Source organism: Dipodomys spectabilis, unplaced genomic scaffold (assembly GCF_019054845.1).
Source record: "Dipodomys spectabilis isolate Male_0828 unplaced genomic scaffold, ASM1905484v1 ptg000018l, whole genome shotgun sequence".
In the NCBI taxonomy this organism is placed as follows: Eukaryota; Metazoa; Chordata; class Mammalia; order Rodentia; family Heteromyidae; genus Dipodomys; species Dipodomys spectabilis.
The window spans coordinates 21,001,460-21,027,696 of NW_024870695.1; the positions used below are offsets into that span (position 1 = coordinate 21,001,460).

The window sequence follows — 26,237 nt, forward strand, 5'->3', positions numbered from 1 at the left end:
ACTGGGGGCAAAGAGGGAAGAAGAGATGCAGAGTTAAGGCAGTCACAGTGTTGTCGGAGAACTCAGTCGTGGGAAACAGAAAAGCCATATTTTGAAAGGTCGCGTTGGGAGTCTTTATTAGAAAGCCAGCAACTGCAGGAAGAATTCTGTCCAAAAGACCTGGAGCCCCACAAATACACTTAACACTGTGAGGAAACTGAGGCATGAGAGCGGGAGAGAAAAGAAAGAGCAGAAAAACAATACCAACAAGCCAGATCAACTCCAATGGAGACCTGAAGTGGGATGCCAGGGTGACTGGACAGCCAGGAGACACCCGGCAGGAGACACGTGGTGTCGCATAATGGTGCCTGAGCTGGTCCAGGCCTAAACTGGGTTCTACGCAGGGGCAGGGTCACGGGGAGCTTGAGAGTTCATGACCCAAAAATGGCAGGTCCAGTAACCTATTATCCAAATCCCTGTCCTTGGCTCTAGTAATTCAGTCATATCCATCACCTGATGGGTGGGACTTCACCTTCCTCCACCATGATCACAAGATGGCACCAGTCAAACCCAATTCTCTATCATCCACTATGTGGCCAAGATGGCACCGGGTAGACCCAGTATCTTTATTTGTTTGGCTCTGAGCCCAGCCTTTGTTTCTGGGTGAGTTTCAACGTGGTTAGTACTTTACACTGGAATGGAATGGGTGGATGATCCCTTGAGTTAAGAAGATGGCATTGTCTGTGTGAGGGGCAGTTTGTCTTCCACACAAGATTCTTACCAGTGAATCCAGTCCTTTCTAGAGCCCAAGGTGACTGCAAGTCCAGGGACTATGGCGGAAGACACTTGCTCACAAATACCAAGTTGAGAGGCTCTATCTGAGCTCATCCACAGGAGCAAGCAAAGGCATGTTTTAGATCACCTCTGACACAGCCTGTGCTCTCGACTGGCAGCTGCCTGGAGCCAGTGGCCCCAGCAAGGGGAGGCACAGACCTGCCCGGGGAGGGGGAGGCCGGGCTTTCAGGATATTGTTCTCAGCCTAAATCACTCTGCAAATTGCTAGGTACAGTTAAACACCAACGCAGAGATACAAGGGGAGCAAGGCCACACACAGCATATCACCAGCAAAGAAACCTAAGTTGGTCTTTTTTTTTTTTTTTTGGTGGGGGGGGGACAGAGAGTCTGGGACTGTTAGCCTTGCAGACCTTTTACCTCTTGCCATAAATGTTTGTCTATTTAAATCCAAAGCTCAAGTCTGTACCCCAAAGATGGCAGAAAATGAACTAAAGTGCTGTCTTCCTGTGCAAGTCATGCTGAATAATCAACTTCCTCCTGTTTTTTTTTTTTTTGGTTTTTTGTTTCCCTTTTGATTGGAGGGCTTGAGCTCAGGGCCTGGGGACTGGGTGCTCTCTTTGAGCTCTTTGGCTCAAGGCTTCAAACCACAATCCTCAGATCTCAACCTCCCAAGTATAGTTAGGATTACAGGTGTGAGCCACCAGCACACTGGTAATCACTCGGTTCTCTGTCCTTCACTGTATCTCCTTATTTGGCATATAGACTAAGGGACAGTCCCCAACAAGTCTGTCCCTGCTTCAAGCTCCAGCCTCGTTCTGGTAGTCCCAGGTGACCCATTCTGACTGGCTACAAACCAAGGGAAATTACCATGACGTTGTTTGTGCTCCATCATTCATTCAGGAAATCATAGACACAGGACACCACATAATTATTATAATTTTATTACAAAGGATAAAGAATCATACAAGGCAAGGTTTGGGAGGTCTCAAAGACAGAAGTTCCCTGCTCTGTTCTAATGGAATCAGGACACATCACCCTATGGACACAGACATGTGCTCACCAGCCTGTCAACTCTACTAAGCCTCTGTGTCCACGGATGTGAGTGGAAAGTCATATGTAGGCACCACTGACCAAATCACAGAACTCGGTCCTTAGTCACCTCTCCCAGATTGTCTAAAAGCCCCAAACCTAATTACATCACTTGTCTTTCTGATGACCACCACCCATCCAGAGTCGTATCATTTCTTGGCTTTAGCTCATGTGTGATAATAAGGGGCTTTTGAATAACAAGGATATTTGGACCACTAAGGAAATTCTGTGAATTACAGCCCCTCCCTCCAGGAGTGGGTTTCCTTCCTTAATATCCAGTAACATCCAGTTCATACCTCTCCAGATGAGGATAAAAATCCACTGAACAAGAACCAGTAGCTGGTCAGGATGGTTTTTTGTTTGTTACTTTTTATTATAGTAATGTTTAAAGATGACAACAGTAGAAAGAAATTTAAGGACCCTCTGTTCCCATCACTGTTACACCCTGGTTATCTTCCTGTGAATTAATCTATCATTGAGGACACACCCTGGCGTTCACCTGAAACCATGCCCAGACAGATAGGCATCCTACTAGTCTGAGGATTTTTTTTAACCAAAGCTTCTTGAGGGCATGCTGAACTCAGAGGCTGTAGGTCTGGGAGCAGATGGGTGGAAGCTGGGCACCCAGATGTCCTGAGACAGTAGCCTTTATCCATGGGAAGGACAGCAGGTAGCCTTACCTGAAGTCATCTGCCCCAAGCCCTTAATCACCTGAGTCAGCAAAAGGACCCCAGGCTCTGAGGTCACTTTTGCATGTGCTATGGCTACACCTCCTTCTCACCCTTCCCTGTATAATCTCTCTCCACCATTAGTTTGAGCTGTCACATGCTACATCCTACTCTCCAGTGCCACCTGGAAGTTTGGCTCTCCCATCTGGCAGTCTTTCAGCAACCCTTACTTGTGTGTGTGTGGGGGGGGGGGGGGGGCGGTGCCATGCTAGTACTGGGGCTTTAACTCCAGGCTTTGCATTTTTTTCTGTTGTTATTGGTTGTAGGGCTTGAACTCAGGCCTGGGCACTGTCCCTGAGCTCTTTTGCTCAAGGCTAGTGTTCTACCACTTTGAGCCACAGCACCATTTCCAGTTTTGGAGTCGTTAATTGGAGTTAAGAGTCTCATAGGGACTTTCCTGCCTGGACTGGCTTCGAACTGTGACCCTCAGATCTTAGCGTCCTGAGTAGGATTACAGGCATGAGCCACCAGTGCCTGGCTAGGCCTTGTGAAATATGAAATCAGAAACAGAACAAAATTATTGATTACCAAAAATGGGGCCAACTATTAAGACAGACCCCCTCTGAAGAGAGAAACTCCTGGTCAAATGGCAGGTAGTCAGCCTAAGCCTTTTCCATCCTTGCTAAAAAGAAAAAGAACATCTCTCCCTCACTCAAATTTACCAAGCTGGCAGCTTTGCAGTTTACCACAAACTGCTGAAGGCCACTGACAGTCTTGAGGCTTATCATCAGCTATGCTGAATTTGCTGTATTAGTCAGGAGCTTATAATAAAAATCATTTCTGTAAAATAGACTATCCCTTCCCAAGGTTATGTTTTGATTTTTGTAATCAAATATCAATAGCATCGATAGTATCAGTCCTGCTGACCAGCTCAAGACTGTTTGGCTTCTGCAACTCAAGGTTATGTTTTGCTTCTGTAAGTCTGCTTGCTTGTCTTTACAACTCCCCCCCACCCCGCCCCAATGTGGTTTTTCCCTTAAAAGACCCTCATCCGAAAAAGAGTTCACTGTATCCCACAACCCAAATAGTGGGGTAGGGGGCGGGAAGGTAGCTCAGTGGTAGAGGGCTTGCCTTGCATGCCTGAGGCCCTTGGTTTGATTCCTCAGTACCACATAAACAAAAAGAAAAAAGCCAGAAGTGGTGCTGTGGCTCAAGTGGTAGAGTGCTAGCCTTGAGCTGAAGAGCTGAGGGACCACGTCCAGGCCCCACGACTGGACCCCCCCCCCCCAAAAAAAGGCAAATGGCCAAATAGTAGGGTATAGTCGCTGTGCAGCTAATATAGACTTCTTGCCCTGTTTAAGTGTTGGCATGTCTCTTTGGGAAATTAGACTACTACAGGCCTTATGTTCTTGTTTAGCTTTTTTGCTCAAGGCTGAAGTTCTACCACTTGTTCCATAGGGCCACTCTAGCTTTTTGCTGGTTAATTGGAGATAAGAGTCTCTCAAATTTGTCTGCATGGCTGGCTTCAAACCAGGATCCTCAGATCCCAACATCCTGAGTAGCTAGGATTATATATGTGAGCCACCAGTATTCAGCTCCTTTTTGTCTTCTTAAAAGAGTCTAAAACAATAAACTCAAGAAACAATAGCTCAAATACTCATAATTAAATAAAATCAACAGTAGGAGGGGAAATTATGTAAAAGCTAAGCTATCAGTATTAATGATAGATCACAGAGTAATTAAACCACACACATAACTGGCCAACCATTCTTGAATAATACCAAGACTTGACCTTGGCCTTGGGTTTGTCACATCAAAGTGACTGAATCTCCACTCCCTGCATCTAGAACAGGATTTTATTTTAGTGTTTCTGGGGAATTTCTGATATTTTTACGGGTATCAGAGTGTTCCTGTTCTCATATTAGGAGGCTTCTCCTCCATGATGGAATGGTAAGAGTGGTGGACCAGAATCATCTTCTCCCTTCTCATCTCACCAGATTTCTGCCAAATGAGAAGAGGGATGGGTACAAAGGTTCCTCCCACTCTAGGATCCTCCATGTGTAGCTTCCCTGCAAGGCAACACAACAGAAAGAACAAGGGTGCTCTCCTCAATTTACAAGGCCAAAGCACCTCTGCCCAGAGGGGCATAAACAGAGAATGCATGCTTCTCTGTCCTGAGCTGCTTATTTGCCAAGGAAGAGCCTTTGTCTGTTGCCCTCACTGCTATAGAAGAAAAGTCCTTGCAGGAAGGAGCCCTGGAGGAAATCTTTGGTATTCTTCTCTAAGCCCAGCTGGGACCCAAGGATGAGTTGGCTTGAGACAAGGCTTTTGTTTCAGAAGATCAATGAAGCTGTTCTTGAACATCTTCGAAAGCAGAGAAGCCTCACCAAAGAACTTTTTCCACACATCAGCTATGACAAGGAAGGCTTTCCTGCAAAGGCTTCTCCCCCAAGCAACTCAAGAGTTCTTTGGGGGAGATGTCACAGATCACACATCTGTCAGGAATACTAAGTGCTCCATGCCCTAGAATTCCAGCACAAGGCCTGAGATGTGTTAAATTCCCATATCACATAGAAAGGTCTGGGGTCTCTAACTTTCCCAATGGTGACCTCTTTTTGCAGTGGAAGCCTGACCAAAAGTCCTCACCGTGAGAAAGCCCAGAGCTGGACTTGTGTCACAAGAGACATGATATCAGGGAGCACAAGAAGGTTCCAGCAATCTGTTCACTCCTGCCCCTAAGTGGACTGCATAAAACACTGTAAGGAAAATAGCCTCCCATGTGGCCCTCTTCAGCCCACTCTTTCCCTGCTTCTTAGAGGTCTTTCTGACCCCTAGCCTGGTCAATATGGGCATTTAGAACTGGCTCCTAAAAGAAAGACAGAAGGGACCAAGGCAGGAAACAGAGTTCAGACTCACAAGGTTTGCAGCCTGTGGCCAGGGGCACACAGGAACAGTGCTGTTCCCCTGAGTCTACAATAAGGCCTTTTGAGCCATACGAAGTCACCCAAGCAGGTGACCTAGTATAGTCCCTGTAGTGGCCACAATACAGCAGTCTGTATGACAGCAGTCTTCCAGGATCCAGCATGGCTGGCTGCTTGACTGTGGTAGCCACATGGCACCTACCTCTATCAGTCCAGTATCTACAATGCAGGGGACTGGGATGCTATGGCTGAAGACAGCTGCTAAGCAAGGCACTCTAGTAAGAGCAAAACCACCTCACCACTGTTACCCAGGCCAGGGTCCCACCTGCCCCATAGCCTAAGCCATGGGAAAGGAAGAAAGACCTCCAGCAAGGATCTGCAGTGACAGCCTAAGTGTCTTTGGTGAGATGCTGAGAAGAGGGAGCCATTTCCATCCAAACTAGATCTGAGTCAGCTCGACCATCACCTAATCACAAATTCAGCACGGGCTGATTCAGACCACAGTTTGAAGCTTTAACCAGAAAGATTCAAGCGGAGGATAATATTGAAATTCAAGGAAGGAGGGAAGTTTAGTGATAGTTTGGCAATGACCTGGGCTCAATTGCTAGCACCAAAAAGATAAAATATATATTGAAATCCACTGACCCTGGAATTTTTTATGTATTCTTTTTGGGGGGGTCCGGTTGTGGGGCCTAAACTCTGGGCCTGGGCGCTGTCCCTCAGCTCTTCAGCTCAAGACTAGCGCTCTACCACTTGAGCCACAGTGCCACTTCCGGCTTTTTTTCTTTTTGCTTAGCTGGTGCTGAAGAATAGAACTCAGGGCCTCATGCATGCAAGGCAAGTGCTCTACCACTGGGCCACCTTCCCAGCCCAAAATTGTTTATTTTTATATACGATTTGTTGGTCGTAGGGCTTGAACTCAGTGCCTGGGCACTGTCCTTGAGCTTTGTGGATCAAGGCTAGCACTCTACCACTTTGAGACACATTCTACTTCCAGTTTTCTGGTGGTTAATAGGCATTGAGCTCATGGATTTTCCTACCCAGGCTGGCTTTGAAGCGTGATCCTTGGATCTCAGCCTCCTGAGTAGCTGGGATTATAGGTGTGAGTCACCAGTGGCTGCCTTCTCATTTTTATTTTTTTGGTATGCATATGTGGCAGTACTGGAGCTTTAACTAGGCACTGTCTCTTGAGTTACAGTACCACTTCCAGTTTGTTTTTCTGTTCTTTTTGGTGGTTCACGGAAGTAAGAGACTCATGGACTTTCCTGCCTAGGCTGACTTCAAACCTTGATCCTCAGATCTCAACCTCCTGAGTAACTAGGATTATAGGCATGAGTCAAGGGCGTTAAGTTTTTTTTTTTTTTTTAATCTAAAGAGTAATCAAAACACCAAGATCTAAAAGCTATCCTGAGAAAGAATGTGGCTATAGATTTTGTACAAGAGGAACGGGGTGGTTAAGATTTTACTCTCTGCTCAGATGCCCAGCTGCCTGGAGAATTTCCAGAAGAGTGGAAAGAGGTGACCCTGTTGCAGTGGGCACCAGGAGGTAGACTTGCTTCCTCACCCCCCCAGACAATCACCCTACCCCCTACTCAGGAAATCCCTCCTCTAACCCCAGCTCCCCACTTTCCCCAGCTCCCACGCCCATTCTTCCAAACACTGGGGACCCAGGGAAGCTCTCCAAGGAGAATCTCATTGCAGCCCCTTTTCTAATCATAGATGCTCCCCAGGCAGTGAACCCGAGTGTCTATAGCTGCCTACTTGGAAGAGCAGATGGAGAGCGAGGTTCCCGCCGAGAACACCCAGAAGGCGGGATACAGAGCTTCGGTGAAGTCCACCTTGAATTTGTACAACAGGTGGACCTTCTCAGGAACAGCGAAGAAAATGACAAAGCCGTGGTCACAATTGAGAAGCACACCCACCCGCGTGGCCTTGGTAGAGGGCAGGGTTTTCTCCACATTATTGTGCCAGGCTGAGATCTTGTTGTTGAACCACTCTACGCACCAGGACTTGCTGTTGCGGCCAATCCGGCTTTCAGGGCCCTGTCGATCCATGCTGCCGTAGCAGACGCCTACCCCACAGAAGTTGTTCCTGCCCAGCTCCACCTCCCAGTAGTGAATCCCTTTCTTGTAGCAGTGCAGGCTCAGCACCTGAGAGCAGTAGGTGAACCTCTGGGGATGTGACCGGTAGTTCTGAGGTACATCAGCCACTGACGCTGTGGTAAAGCTATCTGTCAGTGCCACCTTGTTGTGGGCAGTGTTGTAGTCCAGGATAATTCTAGCAGAATCTGAGAAAGCATCAGCCCAAGAAATCAATTACAAGGGGCCCAAAATACTGTTACATGTAGGCCTTTCTCTAACTGGTTCTATACATTGGTTTTATCCAGCCATCTACCCACCCCACCTTCCATCCACCCATCTACCATTCTACCTACCCCACCATCCACCTACCCAGCCATCCATTCATCCACCCATCTATCTATCCTCCCATTTACCCCATCATCCATCCATCCATCCATCCATCCATCCATCCATCCATCCATCCATCCATCCATCCATCCATCCACCCACCCACCCACCCATCCACCCAGTCCTCAGCCAGACTACTCACACTCCTGCAGCTCAGGTCTAGACATGGCTAAGAAGGTGGCTAGCAACTTGTCCTTGATAGATGTGGAACTGGGCTGTATAGAGCTGGCTTTGGCTGTAGTTGTGAGAGGAAACAGAAAGTGTCATTCAGGACAAACTCACAGTGAACACCCAACTGTCCCTAGCCCACAATAGCTCACCATCTGAGACAGTTGGTTTCAAGTCCTCTGACTGTCCAGGAGCTCCAAAGGTGGGTAACTTGACAGTCGAGGCAGGGGCTAGAGTGAAGAGCAGAAACATGAGTTGGTGATGTGACATAGAGGGATGGAAATGGCCTCTCTTCCCTTCCAAGCTGAACAACGAAAGCCACGTCCATAAACACACACAGCCAAGGTGACTGGGGTTAGTTCAGATAAGACTATAGCTCTCTTATAGCGCATGCACTAGAAGCTCAGGCCTGCCTGTCTTGACAAAATCCAGTCCAAAGCAAAGACAACATAGCTGCCAACTGTTAGTTGTAGGCTTAGACAAGTCTCAAGAGCAAAAAAATGCATAAATACACAACTTACACGGTTTCTTGGACTTCTTTTCTTCTGAAAAGGAAAGTTTTCAGGATTATGATACTTTTAAGCACACCATGAGACTTTTAAAAAACTGTAATCATATTCATTCCAATGAACTTGACTCATGCAAATAAAGCTAAGAGGGGAGTTGGTAGCGTGGCTGAGTTGGTAGCACTAGCAAAAGTGTCATGTACAAGTTCAAGTCTCTGTCTCAGACCAAAAAAAAAAAAGCTAGGATGCTTTCACTTGAAAAACAGAAGGTAGGGCTGGGTAGGTGGCTCAATGGTAGAGTGCTTGCCTTGCATGCATGAGGCCCTGGGTTCGATTCCTCAGCACCACATAAGCAGAAAAACTTGGAAGTGGTGCTGTGGCCAAGTGGTAAACGCTAGCTTTGTGCTGAAGAACTGAGGGACAGCGCCCAGGCCCAGAGATCAGGCCCTGCAACCAACAAAAAAAAAAAGAAAAAGAAAAAAAGAAAGAAAGAAAAACAGAAGGGAAAAACAAACAACACTTATCTACAGTGATAGGAAGTATCTGTGGTTGAGGGGGGACCCAGGAGTAGTTAATAAGAAGTAGGAAGTAATGTTCTAGGGAAACAGAGTCTTTGTGTTGACTTGGGTAATTGTAACACAGATATCAATTGTCAAAACTTACCCAACTATGTATGTTTAAGAAAGAAACAAAATAGTCTTTACAACATATCCAAAGTGAGTCCTACCTACTCCAGAAACAGACCTGGGTGATCTGGTTTTAAGCCAGGCCGGGTAGAAAAAAGTTCTTTAGACTCTATATCCAAAATAAACAGTAAAATGCAAGGTTGAAGGCATGGCTCAAGTGATAGCATGCCAGCCTAGCAAGCACAAGAGATTAAGCTCAAACTCCACCACTGCCAAAAAAAAAGAAAGATATTTAGCTAGACATAGATACAGATATTTAGCTTCCCAGAGCGCGCTGGGAAGCACAGCACACACCTGTAACCACAGAACTCAGGTGGTTGAGGCAGAACAATTTCAAGTCCAAGGCCAATCTGAGCTCCAAAAATAGTAATCAAGTCAGGGACTGGTGGCTCACACCTATAATCCCACCTACTCAGGAGGCTGAGATCTGAGGATCAAGGTTCAAAGCCAACCCAGGCAGGAACGTCTGTGAGAGTCTTCCCTCCATTTAACTACCACAAAGCCAGAAGTGGAGCTGTGGCTTAAGTGTTAGAATGACAGCCTTGAGTGAAAAAACTAAGGGACAGCATCCAGCCCCCGAGTTCAAGCCCCAGGAGTAGCATAAAACAAAGCAAAACAAAAATAAATAAAGACTAACAGAGAATCCAGAGTATATGGAACTGAGTTGGACTAAAACATTGTTTCCATGTATGGTCCCCCAAACAGCTGCTGCCATGTTACCTGGGGAGCAGCAAGAAATGTAAAATCACCAGACATAAGAGTGTGAGTAAGTCTGGGAGCGAGGCCAGGCAAGCAGCGGTCTGTGGTGGGGTGAGACACTGAGTTACACTCCAGCATTCAAGTGGGCTGGAGACTCAGCTCCCTCTGCCCTTAAGCCCATCCCCTACCTCACCCATCATGCAGCGGGGGGCACTAGGCTCTTAGCCCTGTGCCTTCACGGTTCGTTTTCGGTAAGCTCTGCTTCCGCCGTAGCGTTTACTTCCACTCGGCCTCACGTGGCATAGTACCACTTCTTGCGGGAGTTCCCCAGCACCCTTCTCCTCACCTCTGCCCACTTCCAGGGGCCCAGCACCTGAGACCCAGGCCCCTCCCTGCTCATTAGGCCTCTTGGGAGTTTCCTATATGGTGACCAATCGGCCCTGGCCTCACCTCTTCCCCGACCCCAGCTGATTTATTTCAACATAGAGGAACCCGATTCATTCCTGAGTTTAACACATTGCTAGTGATTTTCCAGGGTGTCACTCTGTTAAGCAGGAGAGTCCCCCCACCCCCATCCCTACCCTCACGTGGAGTGGTGTCACAGGAGACCTAGGGCAGCAGGAAGGAAACCTCCTGGGTGAAGAGGACTCCAGAAGGATCCAGACTGAAAGTCCTTCCCCTTTCACACAAGTGCCCTTCACCATCTTCTAGCTTTTCCTGGCTTCTCTCCTCCAGCGACACCTGGGCATCTGAGCCCTTACGCTAGTCCATGGAGGGTCTGTGACTTGAGAGTTGTCTGCTGAAGACAAGCCAAACAAGCAACAACAGAGAAAAGCAAGACAACACTTCTCTCCCTTCCACTATCCACTGACCTCCCATACTGACTTGAGGAAGCAATCAGGGTAACATAATGGTGGATCTATAGCTTGGAAAGTGCTCTCACGAGTATCCGTAGGAAATTAAACACATACACACGCCAATACCACCATCACCACCACCATCATGACCATCACCATCACCACCACCACCACCACCATCATCATATTGGTTTCAATATCATTACTGCTAAAATGTGGACAGTTGAGGAAACAGGATCATTTTTCAACCCAACCCAAGATCACACCCACTGAGGGAAAACATTGACACTTTCACGGCAGCAGAGTGGGGGACAAAGAATTGTATGAAAATCTCACCCCTTTTATGGATAAACCAATAAGCTGAGCCGGGCGCCAGTGGCTCACACCTGTAATCCTAGTTACTCAGGAGGCTGAGATCTGAGGATCATGGTTCAAAGCCAGCTGGGCAGGAAAGTCCGTGGGACTCTTATCTCTAATAAACCACCAGAAAACCGGAAGTGGCACTGTGGCTCAAGTGGTAGAGTGCTACCCTTGTGCTGAAGAGCTGAGGGACAGCTCCCAGGCCCAGAGTTCAAGCCCCATGACTGACAAAAAATAAATAAATAAAAACCAATAAGCTGTGCATGGGTGGTATTAATTTTTCATGAAGTGGGGATTAGGAAAAAACTGGCTCAGTGGGAGGAGGAGGAGGAGGCAATAATGAATCAGGGTGGGGAAAATTGGGAGAACAGACACCATTCCAGGTCAGACAAGCTGCTGAGACCCGTGAGAGACGTGGCCTCCTTGCATAGAGACCACAGTATAGCTCCTCCACACCAGACTCCAGTTCAGCAAATGAGACTCTACCACACATCACCCTTGGTGATCCTGCCTTTCCAGATGTCCCTGTTACCAAATATGGTGGACAAGTGCCCCTTCCTGCCCCAGTGGAGCTCCTGCTTTACAAAGTCCACACCAGACTTCTCCAGAGATCCAGGTCCCTGTACACTGTGCCTGTTTGATCCCTGTGAGGTGTCAGTCAAAGCACCTGCCAATGCATTGGGGGTGAGGTGGTTGGTTACTTACGTGGAGTCTTCTTCATGGGGCGTGAGGGTTTGCTTGAAGATTCTGTGCCACAGTCTCCTGAGTCACCTGTGACAAAAAAACAAAAACAATCCACTGTATGTGGCTCTTCTCCGCTGACTCAGAAGCTGGCTTTGTTGTGCAGTGGACAGAAGGGGTAAAATGCTTTTATTGATAGTTATTTCCACTTGTTTCCCCTTCTGATCATTTCAAGAGATACAAAAGATAAAAGAACAAGCTCTCAGCCAGGCGCTGGTGGCTCACACCTGTAATCCTAGCTACTCAGGAGGCTGAGATCTGAGGATCATGGTTCAATGCCAGCCCTGGCAGGAAAGTCCATGAGACTCTTATCTCCAATAAACGACCAGAAAACCAGACGTGGCTCTGTGGCTCAATTGGTAGAGCACTAGCCTTGCGCTGAAGAGCTCAGGGACAGCACCCAGGTCAAGAGTTTAAGCTGGGAGCTAGGTCTGGGAGCTGGGTATACTGCTCATACCTGGAATCTCAGCAACTCAGGAAACTGTGATCTAAGCTGTGATTGGTTTAAGGCCAACAAGGTCAGGAAAATCAGGTGAGGATTTTTTTTTTTTTTTTTTTGGTCAGTCATGAGGCTTGAACTAGGCCTGAGCACTGTCCCTGAGCTATTTTGTTCAAGGCTAACACTCTACTACTTTGAGCCACAGTGCCACTTCTGGTTTTCTGGTCTCACAGACTTTCTTACCCAGGCTGACTTTGAACTATAGTCCTCAGATCTCAGCCTTTTAAGTACTTAGGATTAAAGGTGTGATCCACCAGCACCCAGTAAGGCAAGAATCTAATCTCTAATTGGCCAGCAAAGATTCTGAAGTGGCCAAGTGCCAGTGGTTCATGACTAGCTACTCAGGAAGCTGAGGAAAGTCTGTGAGACTCATGTCCAATTAACCACCAAAAAGCTGGAAATAGAGCTGTAGCTCAAGTGGTATCATGCTAGCCTTGATTTTAAAAAGGCTCAGGGACAGCACCCAGGTCTTGAGTTCAGGCCCCAGGCCTGAAACTCACACACAAAATCCTGAAATGGAGGTGTGGCTCAAGCGGCAGAGCACCCTCCTTGAGCGAGAAAGCCAAATTAGATTGTGAGGCCCTGAGTTCAAGTACCGGCATGCATGCATGTGTGGGCGTGTGCATGCGCGTGCGCTCGCGCCCCCCCCCACACACACATCTTTTTGGAGAGCATCCTAGTCATAGGATGCAGCAGAGACCCCTCTGCTGGGGAACGGCTAGGCCCTGTGCTCTGCTGCCCCCTCCTCCAGCCAAATGCAATGAGAAGACCCACCCAGTTTTAGGGCACTTCCTTGGACAGCATGGTGTTGCTGTTACCTGAGTTGCATGGCTCCTCGGGCTTCTTCTCATGGATCTGCCTGAGGATCCGCCTCAGCTCGTTCTTGAGCTCCAGGGTGCTCTGGTAGACCCCCTTCATGAGCTCATGATCCAGCTCCACTTTGGGGATATAGACTGGCTTCGATGAGGCTCCTTGCAGTTTTGCTGCTTTCTGGAACAAGCCCAGAGGTTAAGGACAGGCAGCTGGAGGGAAGCCAGGCCTGGGCTTGGTCCTTACTACTCTGAGGCTACAAGTGCTGACTAAGTTTACCCATCCTGTTTAAACCACAGGACCAAAGCTGCCAGGGGATAAAGTGCCCCCAGGCTCCTTATGGAATAGGCAAGAGGAAGTAGGTAAAGAGGGACAGAGCTGAGTGAGACAAGCACTTCGGAAAGACCTGCACCTGAGCTGTGGTGCCCCCCAGCAGTGTCTACTGTATCTGTGGAGTGACGTGCCTAGCTATGCTCAGCCCAGAGCACAACCAGGGGCTGTTGGCAAGATGTAAGTCTGCCAGCCAATGTCAGGTCTGGGCACCAAGGACCTTGAAAGCCATGCTAAGGGGCATGAAGGCAAAAAGCACAGGGGACAACACTTAACCAGGGGCCATGGGGAAGAAGGATGGGAGAGCGTAAAGGCCTGCATAGTTTGAGCACCAGCCTTGAGTGAAAAAGCTAAGCAAGGGCCTGAGATCCTGAGTTCAAGTCCCAGGACCCGCATACAGTAAATATTTTTTTTAAAAAAGCAAGATGAGCTGGAAGGATGGCTCAAGAGGCAGTGTTTGTTACAATGCCCCGAGAAAGAGAGAGAGAGAGAGAGAGAGAGAGAGAGAGAAAGAATATTTTGGAGCCAGGAGCCAATGGCTCACACCTGTAATCTAGCTACTCAGGAAGCTAAGATCTGAAGATCACGGTTCAAAATTAGTCCAAGAAGGAAAATATGTGAGACTCTTATTTCCAATTAACTACCAAAAAGCTAAGAAGTGAAATTATAGCAAAAGGGGTAAAGCACAAAAATTCAGGGAGCATGCCCAGGACCTGAGTTCAAGCACAAGGACAGGCAGGGGGGGGGGGGGGGGGAATTGTGATGCTGGGCAGAAAGAACATTCAGGGGCATCTCATCAGAACCCACCTCCAGAAACTCATACTCCTCCCACTTGGCCAGGCTTTGCTCGATATCACTCTTTAGGCTCTGGATCTCACTCCTCTTCTTGAGCAGGATCTGGTAAATGCTGTCGTACTTGGAGCTGACCCTCATCTCCTCTTCCTTTATCTTGCAGATGGAGTTGGTCTCGGAGGCATCAATAAGCGCCTTTATTTCCAGGTATTCTTGTCTCACCTGCTCCACCTTCCTGTTTGCAACATCCTAGAAAGGCCGAGGTGTCAGAAGGGTGGACTGCTATGGCTACGCCCCACCCCCACCCCGGCCCACCCCCCTGTGAGTGCAGTGGGAGGCCTCTGGGGAATGTGCCTGCTGCACTTGGCCATGACTAGTCCATGTGCAGGTTTCCACACCCCACGACTGGAATCCTACTTCTGTTCTCTAGAGACATTCTTGCACACCTGCCCTAGGACACACACAAGAATGGGCACAAGCAGCATTGTTTGAAACAGCAAAACCAAGACAGGCATAGGGCTTGACTGCTGTAGGCCTAGCTAATCAGGAGGCTGAGACCGGAAGAGCACTGGAACCCAGGAGTTTGGAAGCCAGACTGGGCAATATCGTGAGACCATCTCAAAAACAAAGACAAAACAAACCCCACAAACTCTCATGATGGCATATTAAATTAGTCATACAATTTAATGAAAACTATGCATGGATAAATCTCCATGGAAAAAAGCAACTTGTAGAAGCCATACAGAATGATGCACTTTAAAGAAGCTTAGAAACAGAGAGTGGTGTTTACTGCTAAGGATCGTTATATTTACAAATATAAAGAAATGCCTGGAAAAGCTGGGACCTAGTGGCTCACACCTGTAATTCAAGCTACAAAGGAGACTGAGATCTAAGGACTGAGTTTCAAAGCCAGCCCGGGCAGAAAAGTCTGTGAGACTCCAATTAACCAGCAAAATGCAGGACTAGAGGTATGGCTCAATTTTGTAGAGCACCAACTAGGAGCAAGAAGCAAAGTGAGAGTTTGAGGCTCTGAATTCAAGCTTTGATATCAAGATGCATACACACACACACACACACACACACACACACACGCACGCACGCGCGCGCGCGCACACACACACACACACGCCTAGGAATTAATGAACTTACTTAAGGTAGTGGTTACTTCTGGCCGAGAGAAAGAGAGAGATGATAATGAGAAGAAAAGAGGAGCTTCTACACCAGGGGTATGGTATTTTGTTTCTTAAAATAGAAGCAGAAGCAGTCGTGTGTGAGTGTGAGTGTGTGTGTGTGTGTGTGTGTGTGTGTACGTGCTTGAATTCAGGGATTCCACTCTCCCTTGGTATTTTAGCTCAAGGCTAGCACTCTACCACTTGAGCCACAGCTGCACTTCTGGCTTTTTGCTGGTTAATTGGAGATAAGAGTTTCACAGATTTTTTTCCCCCAGGCTGGCTTCAAACCATGATTTTTAGATCTCGGCCTCCTGAGTAGTTAGGATTATAGGTGCAAACTACTAGTACCTGGCTTCAATTACTTCTTTATCTAACCCTTTACTTTGCTAACCCTAATGTGACCACCAATATCCTCAGTGTTCATCCTGTCCTTTTTCCTTTAGTACGAGAGCACCCTCAAGAACCCAGTGGGTACCTCGTGGCCTGGACTACATTCCCCAGACTCCCCTGCTGCTAGGCTTGGCCTGTTGACCTAACTTCTTCTAATGAGCAGAAGTAACAGGTTCAATCCATGTCATTTGCTTAAAAGGAAGTTGCTTAGAGTTCTGTTTCCTCCCTGTTTACCTTTCCAAAAGCTTGAACAAACAAGTAATGATGACCCAGGGAGGAATCCCATAACAGCCATTTTTGCCCTGCAGATGAACCTGGCACACCTTCTATTAGATAAACAAACTCATTAAGTCAGTTAACCAAGCCCATAGTGCTGGCCACTGAGGCACAGACTCTTTCAGAACTGATCATGGACATGTTCACTCTTGAGATAAACCAGGTTCACTCCCGTTGGGCAAGGCCCAAGGCTACATATAAACCCTTTCTTCCTGCCTTTGGTGTGCAGAATCCTCTTATTCTGTTGCTGCCAAGACCTGCTGCTGTCTACAAGTCCCTAACAGATTATACTTTGTGCACACCTCTTTCTGTGGTCTTTTGGTACTTCCTGCTTTTGGTGGCTGGTTCTCACCAACTAGGCCTTGTGGAATAAGAGGACAGTAAGAAGAAAGGGTTCAGCTAGGTGTTGGTGGCAGATAGCTGTAATTCTAGCTACTAGGAGGCTCACATCTGAGGATTAAGGTTCCAAGGCAGCCTGGGCAAGAGAGTCTATGAGATTGAGATTTTCTTTAAATCTCCAGTTAACCAGCAAAACAAGCCAGAAGTGGAGCTATGACTCAAGCAGTACAATGTTAGCCTTGAGGGGGAAAAAAGAAAAAAGCTAAGGGGCAGCATCCAGGCCCTAAGTTCAAGTCCTAGTATCAGTACAATATATATATATATCTTATTTATCAGCTACTGTTCTACAATTGCTCCTTCCAGTATTCTTTCCTACTTCCTGCCATGGGGTCAAGCTGGCTCACCAAAGATAGGCCACATTCCAGAGCCTGTGAGCATGACCTTGATTAAAATAAGGGCATCTGCAGATGTAAATAACTAAGGGTCTGGAGACCCCCCCCCCCCCAGATAACCCACATGAGGTGACCTGGGTCCTTATTACAGAGGGAAGAGAAAGCACAAAGGAAGAATGGCTAGCCATGCAGATACTAGGCCAATTGGAGTAGTGTAGACACAAGCCTAAGCTACAGGACAGGAAGAGGATGGGAAAGACTCTCCCTAGGGGCTTCAGGGGGAACAAGGTCCTGCTAACATTTTGATGTTGGACTTTTGGTCTCCATAACTGTGAATGTTTTTCTCCTCATTGTAAACCATTCACAGCCTATGTCAAGTTATTACTGCAGCCACAGTAAACACTACACTTCCTTTTTATGAACAGGCATGACCCTAGAGGTATGTACTCTGGTTTCCTGTTTTTCTCCCACTTCATAGTATAATGACTTTTCTATGCTCCTATCTCTTTTTTTCCCTCAGTTCTGAGGTTTGAACCATGGGCATGCTTGGTGTCCTATCATTTGAGCCACACCTCCAGCCCTTTTGTATTTTGTTCTAATGTTTATCTACAGCCTCAATAACTTCACATAGACTGGCCTCCAACTCTCAATCTTTCTAACTCTGCCTCCCTTAGCAGCTGGGATGACAAATGTGTGCTACTATGCAGGCTCTTTGCTACTACATTTTAGTCTTCATTTTTAACAACTCCCTAGGGATGGGAGAGGGAATTGTTTTGGGTTTTGGAATTTTTTTTTTTGGGGGGGGGGGGGCGTGGAGGTGGGGATTGAAGTCTGAACTGGAGATTTCATCCAGGTCACCTGAATCACATCCCCAGCCTTGGCAGTTTTCAAGCTGGGTTTATGAAGAATCTTGCTTGGGTACATCGCTTTTGGCATGCTTGGCCGGGACAACATTTAATTCAGTCACTGTGAATGCAGCCGGAACCCACGTTCCAAGACCTGCCTTGCACACAGAAGCCAAAGGGAACCCGCAGGACTAGCCTGGGGGAGGGATGGGGCTCACCCGCACACCCTGCTGCTTGGCTCTCACATCCTCCAGCGCTTTCGATGCCCCGTTGAAGTGACTGTGCATGATGGTTAGTTTATGCTTCAGTTTGTTCTGCAGAGGAAACAAACAAGGGTAAGGTAAACCCCCTAGAGCCCATCCACCCTCCATCCGCAGTCACACTCTGCACTGAAGTCTGGCTACTCCTGTGCTCCCACATTTTGTCTGTCTGGAACTTGTTTGTCTGTCTTTCTGTCTCTCTGTCTCTGTCTCTCTCTGATGGTAGTAGCACTTGAACTTAGGGCCAGGGTGCTCTTACCATTTTTGCTCAAGGATGGCCACTTGGGGCACAGACCCACTTCTAGCATTGCTGGTGGCTAACTGGAGAAAAGTCTCTAAAATTTGTCTGCATGTGCTGGCTTCAAACCAGGTTCCTCAGATCTCAGCCTACTGAGTAGCTAGGATTACAGTTGTGAGCCAGCAACACCTGGCTCCCTAGAGCTTCTTAAAGCTTGTCATACATGCTTATTCCCTGCAATTCTTTAAGGGGGGGACAGGGCAGAAAAGACTTTAGGACAGAGAGAGGAAGTTCCAAGTCCCAATTCCCAACTGACTCAGTTTCCTTGGCCATGAATTAGATAGGACTGTTCCCACTTGCAGGGCTCTCAGGAGGACCAATGAAAACAAGGTGAGTGTTCAGAACCCTGCCTGGGTCTTTGTAAGGTCAGATGAAATGCTAGCTTCTATAATTGGAGATTTCTTCACTACAGCTCACTCAACAGCTGATGAAATTGAGCCAAGGGCGGCAGCAAGTGGCCAGGCTACATGGCCATAGAAGCAGCTACAGCTGCTTCGGCAGTGGCCTGTCATGCAAACATGCCTACCACAAACCTGCCACTGCAAGCAGTTCAAAAAGCAGGCAAGAGGGGGGCTGGGAAGGAGGCTCAGTGGTAGAGTGCTTGCCTCGCATGCCTGAGGCCCTGGGTTCGATTCCTCAGCACCACATAAGCAGAAAAAAAAAAAAAAAGCAGGCAAGATGTCTAAGAAAAGCTACTAAAAGATGTTTTTTTAAAAAACCAAAACAAAGGATAAAAGAAAAAGCTCTCAGCCAGGCGCTGGTGGCTCATGCCTATAATCCTAGCTATTCAGGAGGCTGAGATCTGAGGATCGCGGTTCAAAGCCAGCCCAGGCAGGAAAGTCCGTGAAACTCTTATCTCCAATAAACCACCAGAAAACGGGAAGTGGCACTGTAGCTCAAGTGGTAGAGTGCTAGCCTTGAGCTGAAGAGCTGAGGGACAGCGCTCAGGCCCAGAGTTCAAGTCCCACGACTGACAAAAAAACAACAACAACCAAAACTGCTGAAAACCAGGTGCCGGTGACTCATGCCTGTCATCCTAGCTACTCAGGAGGCTGAGATCTGAATATCATGGTTCAAAGCCAGCCCAGGCAAGAAAGTCCACGAGGCTCTTTTTTTTTTTTTTGGGGTCCGGTCGTGGGGCCTGAACTCTGGGCCTGGGTGCTATCCCTCAGCTCTTCAGCTCAAGGCTAGCGCTCTACCACTTGAGCCACAGCGCCACTTCTGGCTTTTTTCTTTTTGCTTATTTGGTGCTGAGGAATCGAACCCGGGGCCTCATGCATGCAAGGCAAGCGCTCTACCACTGAGCCACCTTCCCAGCCCTTCCACAAGGCTCTTATCTCCAGTAAACCACCAGAAGAGCACTAGCCTTGAGCTGAAATGCTCAGGGATAACACCCAGGCCTCATGACCAACAACAACAACAATTAAAAAAAAAAAAAAAACCTGCTGAGTACAAATGACTCATGCTTGTAATCCTTGCTATTCAGGTGGCTGAGATCTGAGGACTGCAGTTCAAAGCCAGTCCAGGCAGGAATGTCTATGAGACTCTCATTTCCAGTTAAGGAGCAAAAAAGCTAGAAGTGGAGCTATGGCTCAAGTGGAAGAGTACCAATCTTGGGAGAGGAGACACATACATCAAAAAGACATGAAAAAGCTAGTAAAGCAGAGGACACTAAGGCCAGATTCTGAAGAAGAGGACTCAGAAAGAAACAAACCCCATATCTGGGATTGTTCTCTCAAGTGGCCCCTGCCCATCCCAGGAGGAAGCTGCAGGAAACTGCCAGCCTCAGGAAGGCAGAGGGACAAAATCCACAGTCCAAGCTGTACTTCACACCCAGGGCTAGCAAAATGGAGGAGCCAGCCAGCCACAGGGCTGCAGCCCAGATGCAAATCCCTTCAATTGCTAAAACTGAGCTAAGCTACTTCAGAATTCTTTGCCTCCTAGCCATGCCCAGAAACAAAGGCATAAGGAGAGACATGTGCATGTGCATGAAGAAAGTCAAGAGCCTCATATTATTCCTATATGCTTTTACATTAATACCTGAGTCTCTTTTGTACCTGCATAGGTGAAATGCTGGGACTCAGAGATGGGAAGGAACAGCCACGGCCACTACCATATTAACTGCCATGATGACATGTGTAATTGTATGTATTGTTTCAGCTCTCAACAAAATAGGAACAAGACTATTAGCCAGACAACAGTGACTCATGACAGTAGCTCATGCCTGTAATCCTAGCTACTTCAGGAGGCTGAGATCTGAGAATTGTAATTCACAGCCAGCCTGAGCAGACAAATCCAAGAGTCTCATCTCTAATTAACCACCCAGATGCCAGAGTGGAGGTGTGGCTTAAAGTGGTAGAGTGTCAGCCTTGAGCAAAAGAGCCAAGTAAGAGTGAGCAGCCTTGAGTTCAAGCTCCAGTACACACACACACACACACACACACACACACACACACACACACACACACACACACACAGAACAAGACTATGGAGTTGAAATTACCCAATCTATACAGACAATGACACTGAGGCACAGGAAAATTAAGCCATTTGTCCAAGATGGCATTGCTATTAACTGGCCCAGCTATGGTTCTGGTATAAAAATGATAAACACGGCCCGGTGCTGGTGGCCCATACCTGCAATCCTAGCTACTCAGGAGGCTGAGATTTAAGGATCATGGTTCAAAACCAGTCCAGGCAGGAGTGTCTGACAGACTCTTATCTCTAATGAACCACCAGAAAACAGTAAGTAGAGCTGTGATTCAAAATGACAGAATGTTAGCCTTGCGCCTAAGAGCTGAGGGAGAGCATCCAAGCCCTGATTTCAAGCCCTATGACCAAAAAAAAAGTTACAGACATGACCAAACTGAGCATGCTGGTAATTCCCAGGGGTGATTACCAGCTTTCTGTACAGAGATTTGGGGCTGAACCTGACCTTGAATCAGTAACAATCTCATTTGTCAAGGTTGGAAGCGGGCATCAAGGCCATATAAACTCAACCAGAAAGTCACTAACAAGGTTTCAGACTCCACCTCTGGGTCACTGCCTTTCACCCAGCTTATCTCAGATACTGCCGGGGCCAAAGGCCAAACCAAGGCAGGCAGATCTGGCCTGGTAGAACTGGAAGAGACATGGAGGCCACCAGGAAGTGCAGAGTTTCCATGAGCTGCTCTTAGCACTAGAGCCCTACATTGTGAAATATTTTATTTACAATGAGTTAAACAATAGTCTACTCTTCATGGACAGGGCCCCATACAACTCGAGGGAAGCAGAATAGGAACCCTAATACCCACAAAGCCCCCCTAAATCAAGGGCAAACAACTTTTGAAAATGAGTTAAGATTGCCACAGGCCAAGGACTTGGATGCTCTGCATTGGAGGCTGCAGAGCCCTGAGTCTGCGCTGCCCCCCCCCCAGGCTAGCAGCCCAGATATCCATGCTTGGGGCACTGCCCAGTAGGGGACTGGCAGTGAAGTAGCATGAGCAGCAGCCAGGCTGAAAGGAGAGCCATGGGGGCTGGTTTGGTGAGGGATTCTTGCTACAAGAATTAAAAAGCTAAGCTGGGCATGTAGCCTTGAGCGTAAAAGCTCAGGGACAGCACTTAGGCCCTGAGTTCAAGCCCCAGGACAGGCACAAAACAGAGGGGGGAAAAAAAGCTGAGTTGGATGGTACACAGAGTTGGATGGGATTCCAGCTGGGGACTGGCTCTAGCCAGGCTAAGAAGGCCCCTCCTGCCTGCTTGCTTTCGCCTCTATGGATAAGGGCTTCTAATAGTGCTTGTCTTTGGGAGCCAGGTTGCCAGGCTTGAGGACCAGAAATGGAGCATCCATACTAAACGTTTTTTGTTTCTGGTTTTGGTTTTGTTTGTCAGTCATGGGGCTTGAACTCTGGGCCTGGGCACCGTCCCTTAACTCTTCAGCTCAAGGCAAGCACCCTACCATTTGAACCACAGAACCACTTGTGGTTTTCTGGTGGTTTATTGGAGATAAGAATCTCACGGACCTTCTTGCCTAGGCTGGCTTTGAACTGCAATCGTCAGATCTCAGCTTCTTGAGTAGCTAGGATTATAGGTGTGAGCCATCGGTGCCTAGCCTAAATGTGTTTTTATAGACTGCCTCATTTCCCCCTCCCAATAACCTTCTGAGTTCACTTTTTACCATTTCCCAGATGAGAAGGCAAGTTGGATTCAAACTCAGATCTTAGGACCACTAGGGTGGGATTCCTGTAAGCAGCCATATCCTTTGCCAATAGACCTGGCCTAAGCAGCAATTCCTACCAGGCTTATCTCCCCAGACCCTTCCAGTCACCTTAGGAGGGAGGGGGGGGAGGGGAGGGGAGGAGGGGAGGGGAGGGGAGGGGAGGGGAGAGGAGAGGAGGGGAGGGGAGAGGAGAGGAGGGGAGGGGAGGGGAGAGGAGAGGAGGGGAGGGGAGAGGAGAGGAGGGGAGGGGAGGGGAGAGGAGAGGAGGGGAGGGGAGAGGAGGAGGAGGGGAGGGGAGGGGAGGGGAGGGGAGGGGAGGGGAGGGGAGAGGAAGGGAGGGGAGGGGAGAGGAAGGGAAGGGAAGGGAAGGGAAGGGAGAGAGGGATCCTAATAATTCTACTTGGCAGAAGTTGAGGCTCCAAGATCTGCAGTGACTTGTCCTAAGCCACAGAGCTCTACTAGGGAAAAGTAGGGTTCTTGGCCCCCAAAGCCAGGCAGATTTCTTTCCTGGAAGAGGTGGAGACTGAGCGATCTATAACCAAATCACTTATACCACAAAGGTCAACTTGAAGGGGACACCTTAAGGTCCAGCTGTTGAGGCTCAGGGGGAAAAAGTCCTAAGGAGCCCAGAGAGATGACAAGGCCAGGCAAAGTCCATGGCCAGGGCAGGACAAAGCAAGGCCTGTGCCCTGGTCCTGGCACCACAGCCGACTTCACCAACATGGCCCAGGCTTGTGTCTCCTCTGACCACACGGGGACAGAGAGCCAGGAATTCAGGCCCTTCCTTGGAGCTTACACCGTTAGAACAAAAGTTTGGTCACATGCTCTCAGCCTCTGCTTTGAATCCACAAAGCCATGACCCCCTAAACCACTAAGAATATCACAGGCCTCCAAGAGTCCTAGGACCCCCATCTTGTCCCGCCTCCTCCTGCCTTTACCCATGAGGACCCGGGTCCAGGGGCAAAATCCAAGTCACACTCAAGGACAAAGGCCACTATGGTGCCTCACACTATGTTGTATGACCCTGTGGCTCACATCCGGGGATTGCTCATCCTCCCTACCCCACTACACCTCTCCATGCCCTCAGGCCTCAGAGACTGTCCAGTGCGCAGGACTCTAGAGATCTGAATTGAAGTCCTGTCCACTGGAAGACCCAGAAACAACAAAACATGAGTCAAAGACACTGAACTAACCCCTGACTGCCATTTGCTGTGCGGAGTTCACTTCTCCACCTCAGGTGTCTGAGACTGGGGCATGAAATGAATCACACATAGCTGCCAGGGTCCAGCTGGGATGTGACCGGGGAAACAGAGGTGACCTCTGAAGTTGCTATTTGATCTTCAAAACCCAACTGAACATCTTCAGATGAGCACAGGCTTGGGGGGGAGGAGGGGACACCACCCTGCCTGTGTGTCTTCAGGTGTCCCCTCTGTAAAATGGGGGTGGAAGTGGGGGGCGAGGGGGCACAGTTAGATGAAGGCTTTATAATCTCCCTGTTCAGCCAAGAAGGTCCACTCTGTGGCACCTATATATCCCCCAATATGGCCTGCAGCCCAGACGACTGGGCCTATCTTAGATTCCCCAGGGACCCTCCTGGTGTGCCCCCTCACCCTCCTCCATGGCCTCCTCCTCCACCCCCCAAGGCCCTCTGCACACACACACACACACACACACACACACACACAGAGCCAGGCCCTACCTCCAGGTCAGCACTGGCCTGGCTCAGGGGCGCCAGGGTGCAGGTCTTGTGCTCCACGAGGCAGATGTGACAGATGCACTCGCCATGCTCGGGGCAAAAGAACTCCCGCAGGCGGTTGTGCTGGGGACACTTGCGCCGGAGGAGGTCGGGGATGGGCGGCTGCAGGGGGTGGTCGCGGAAGGCGGGGCTGTCGAGGTGCGGGCGCAGGTGCTCGGGGCAGAAGGAGGCCATGCACACCAGGCAGGTCTTCACGGCCGCCTCCTGCAGGCAGTGGTCGCAGGCCACCGGGGCGGCGGGGCTGGCGGGCGCCGCGCGGCCGGGCGGCGTCCAGTCGGCGGCGGCGGCGGTGGCGAGGGCGCGGCCCGGCTCCGTCTGCAGGAACTGCTCCACCAGGTTGCACAGCACCGTGTTCTTCTGCAGCTGCGGGCGCGCCGGGTAGACGGCGCGGCACTGCGGGCAGCGGAACGGCGCGCCCGCGCCCGACCACGAGTCGCGCAGGCACGACCCGCAGAAGTTGTGGCCGCACGGCGTGGTGACCGGCTCCCGGAACAGCTCCAGGCAGATGCAGCACGACAGCTCCTCGGCCAGCGGGGACAGCTCGGCCATGGCGCTCGCGGGGCCGACGGGACCGACGGGACGGACGGACGGACGGGACAGACGGGACGCGACGCGCGATCCTGCGACCCGACCCTCGCCCGGCCGCCGAAGAAACGAAACTGAGCCGGGGAAGGGGCGGCGCCCTGGGGTTTCAGGAAGTCACGTGGGGGGGAGGGCGCCCGGGAGGGGTGGGGCCAGCGCTGGGGTCCCCGTTGGGGAGCCCCCAGGTCGTAACCCCGAGGGGAGGGGAAGGAGGTCTCCTGCCGGGTGAGGGTGGGGTGCAGTGGGGCTCCCAGCATCTTCACGACAACACCCCCCCACGCCAGGGGCTGTTTGGGGGTGCACTGAGGCGGGAAGTGGGGAGCACCCCACTTCCAGCTGTCGGGTCTGTGTGACTTCCACGCAACTCCCCATTCTCCAGCACTCCCCCCCCCCCCCCCCCCGCCCCCAGGGCCGGTCTGTCTTCCAGGAAAACAAAGTGAACGACTGTAGGTGTGTGGAGGGGTGGTGCACGCCTGTAATCCCAGCCTGGGCTGGAGGATGAAGAGTTTCTAGCAATCTATGAGGCTACGCAGAGTGTTTTCTTTTCTTTTCTTTTCTTTTTTTTTTGGGTCCGGTCGTGGGGCCTGAACTCGGCCTGGGCGTTGTCCAACCCTCAGCTCTTCAGCTCAAGGCTAGCACCCTGAGCCACAGCCCCACTTCTGGCTTTTTTTTTTTTTTTTCCTTTTTGCTTATGTGGTGCTGAGGAATCGAACCCAGGGCCTCAGGCATGCAAGGCAAGCGCTCTACCACTGAGCCACGCAGAGTGTTTTCTAAGCCACCCTGGACTATGCGAGAGAGACTGCGGTTTCAAAAAGCCAACACCAAAATAAACAAAAGGATAATACGGTGTGACGGCTAAGAGCTCTTATTGCCTTCTTTCTTTATCGTTTCTTCAATCCTTTCTTCCTCCTCTCCCATTCCTGCCTCTTGACATCCAGACACACAAGTCCCCAAGACCACAGCTCAAGTCACACACTCGGATTTACACTGCGTTATTTCATTCACTCCATTCATGCTTTCTAAACATGATTCCCAGATGGGCACCTGACACCGGTAATCCTAGCTCTTCAGGAGGCTGAGATCTGAGGATTGCTGTTCAAAGCCTAGCCCTGCCATTGGGACAGTTAACCAGCCAAAAGCCAGAAGTAGAGGAATGACTCAAGTGGTAGAGTGCCAGCCATAAGTGAAAAAAAAAAAAAAAAACTAACAGCACCCAGGCCCTGAGTTCAAACCCCAGTATACCCTAGTATACACACACACACACACACACACACCCCTTTTAAACCCTGCAAGACAATGTCATGCCAGTTTCACAAAGCCAGGCATTCTAACTGCTGGTTCCCATAATTCCTGTCCTGTAG

General features: G+C 49.3%; 1 protein-coding gene across 1 annotated transcript; it reads right to left on the bottom strand.

Moving 5' to 3' along the window:
* Positions 1–6,746: 6,746 nt before the first annotated feature.
* On the bottom strand, positions 6,747–24,926 carry Trim25 (tripartite motif containing 25). Its single transcript, XM_042673726.1, has 9 exons — positions 24,238–24,926; positions 18,001–18,096; positions 14,384–14,617; positions 13,255–13,426; positions 11,902–11,967; positions 8,610–8,633; positions 8,241–8,318; positions 8,063–8,155; positions 6,747–7,739 (listed from the first exon to the last, which is right to left on the bottom strand). Exons 1-9 carry the CDS (start codon positions 24,841–24,843, stop codon positions 7,210–7,212), a joined length of 1,899 nt encoding a protein of 632 aa, XP_042529660.1. The 5' UTR covers positions 24,844–24,926; the 3' UTR covers positions 6,747–7,209.
* Between the last annotated feature and the right edge of the window lie 1,311 nt (positions 24,927–26,237).

Bases quoted from the DNA above. Each gene is read 5' to 3' on its own strand.
- Trim25 (XM_042673726.1), bottom strand. From the start codon at position 24,843: ATGGCCGAGCTGTCCCCGCTGGCCGAGGAGCTGTCGTGCTGCATCTGC. The intron at 14,618-18,000 runs GTGAGCCCCATC...CGGCCTTTCTAG, and splicing joins CCAAGCAGCAGGGTGTGCGG to GATGTTGCAAACAGGAAGGT. The intron at 8,319-8,609 runs GTAAGTTGTGTA...TCTTCACTCTAG, and splicing joins AAAGAAGTCCAAGAAACCGT to CCCCTGCCTCGACTGTCAAG.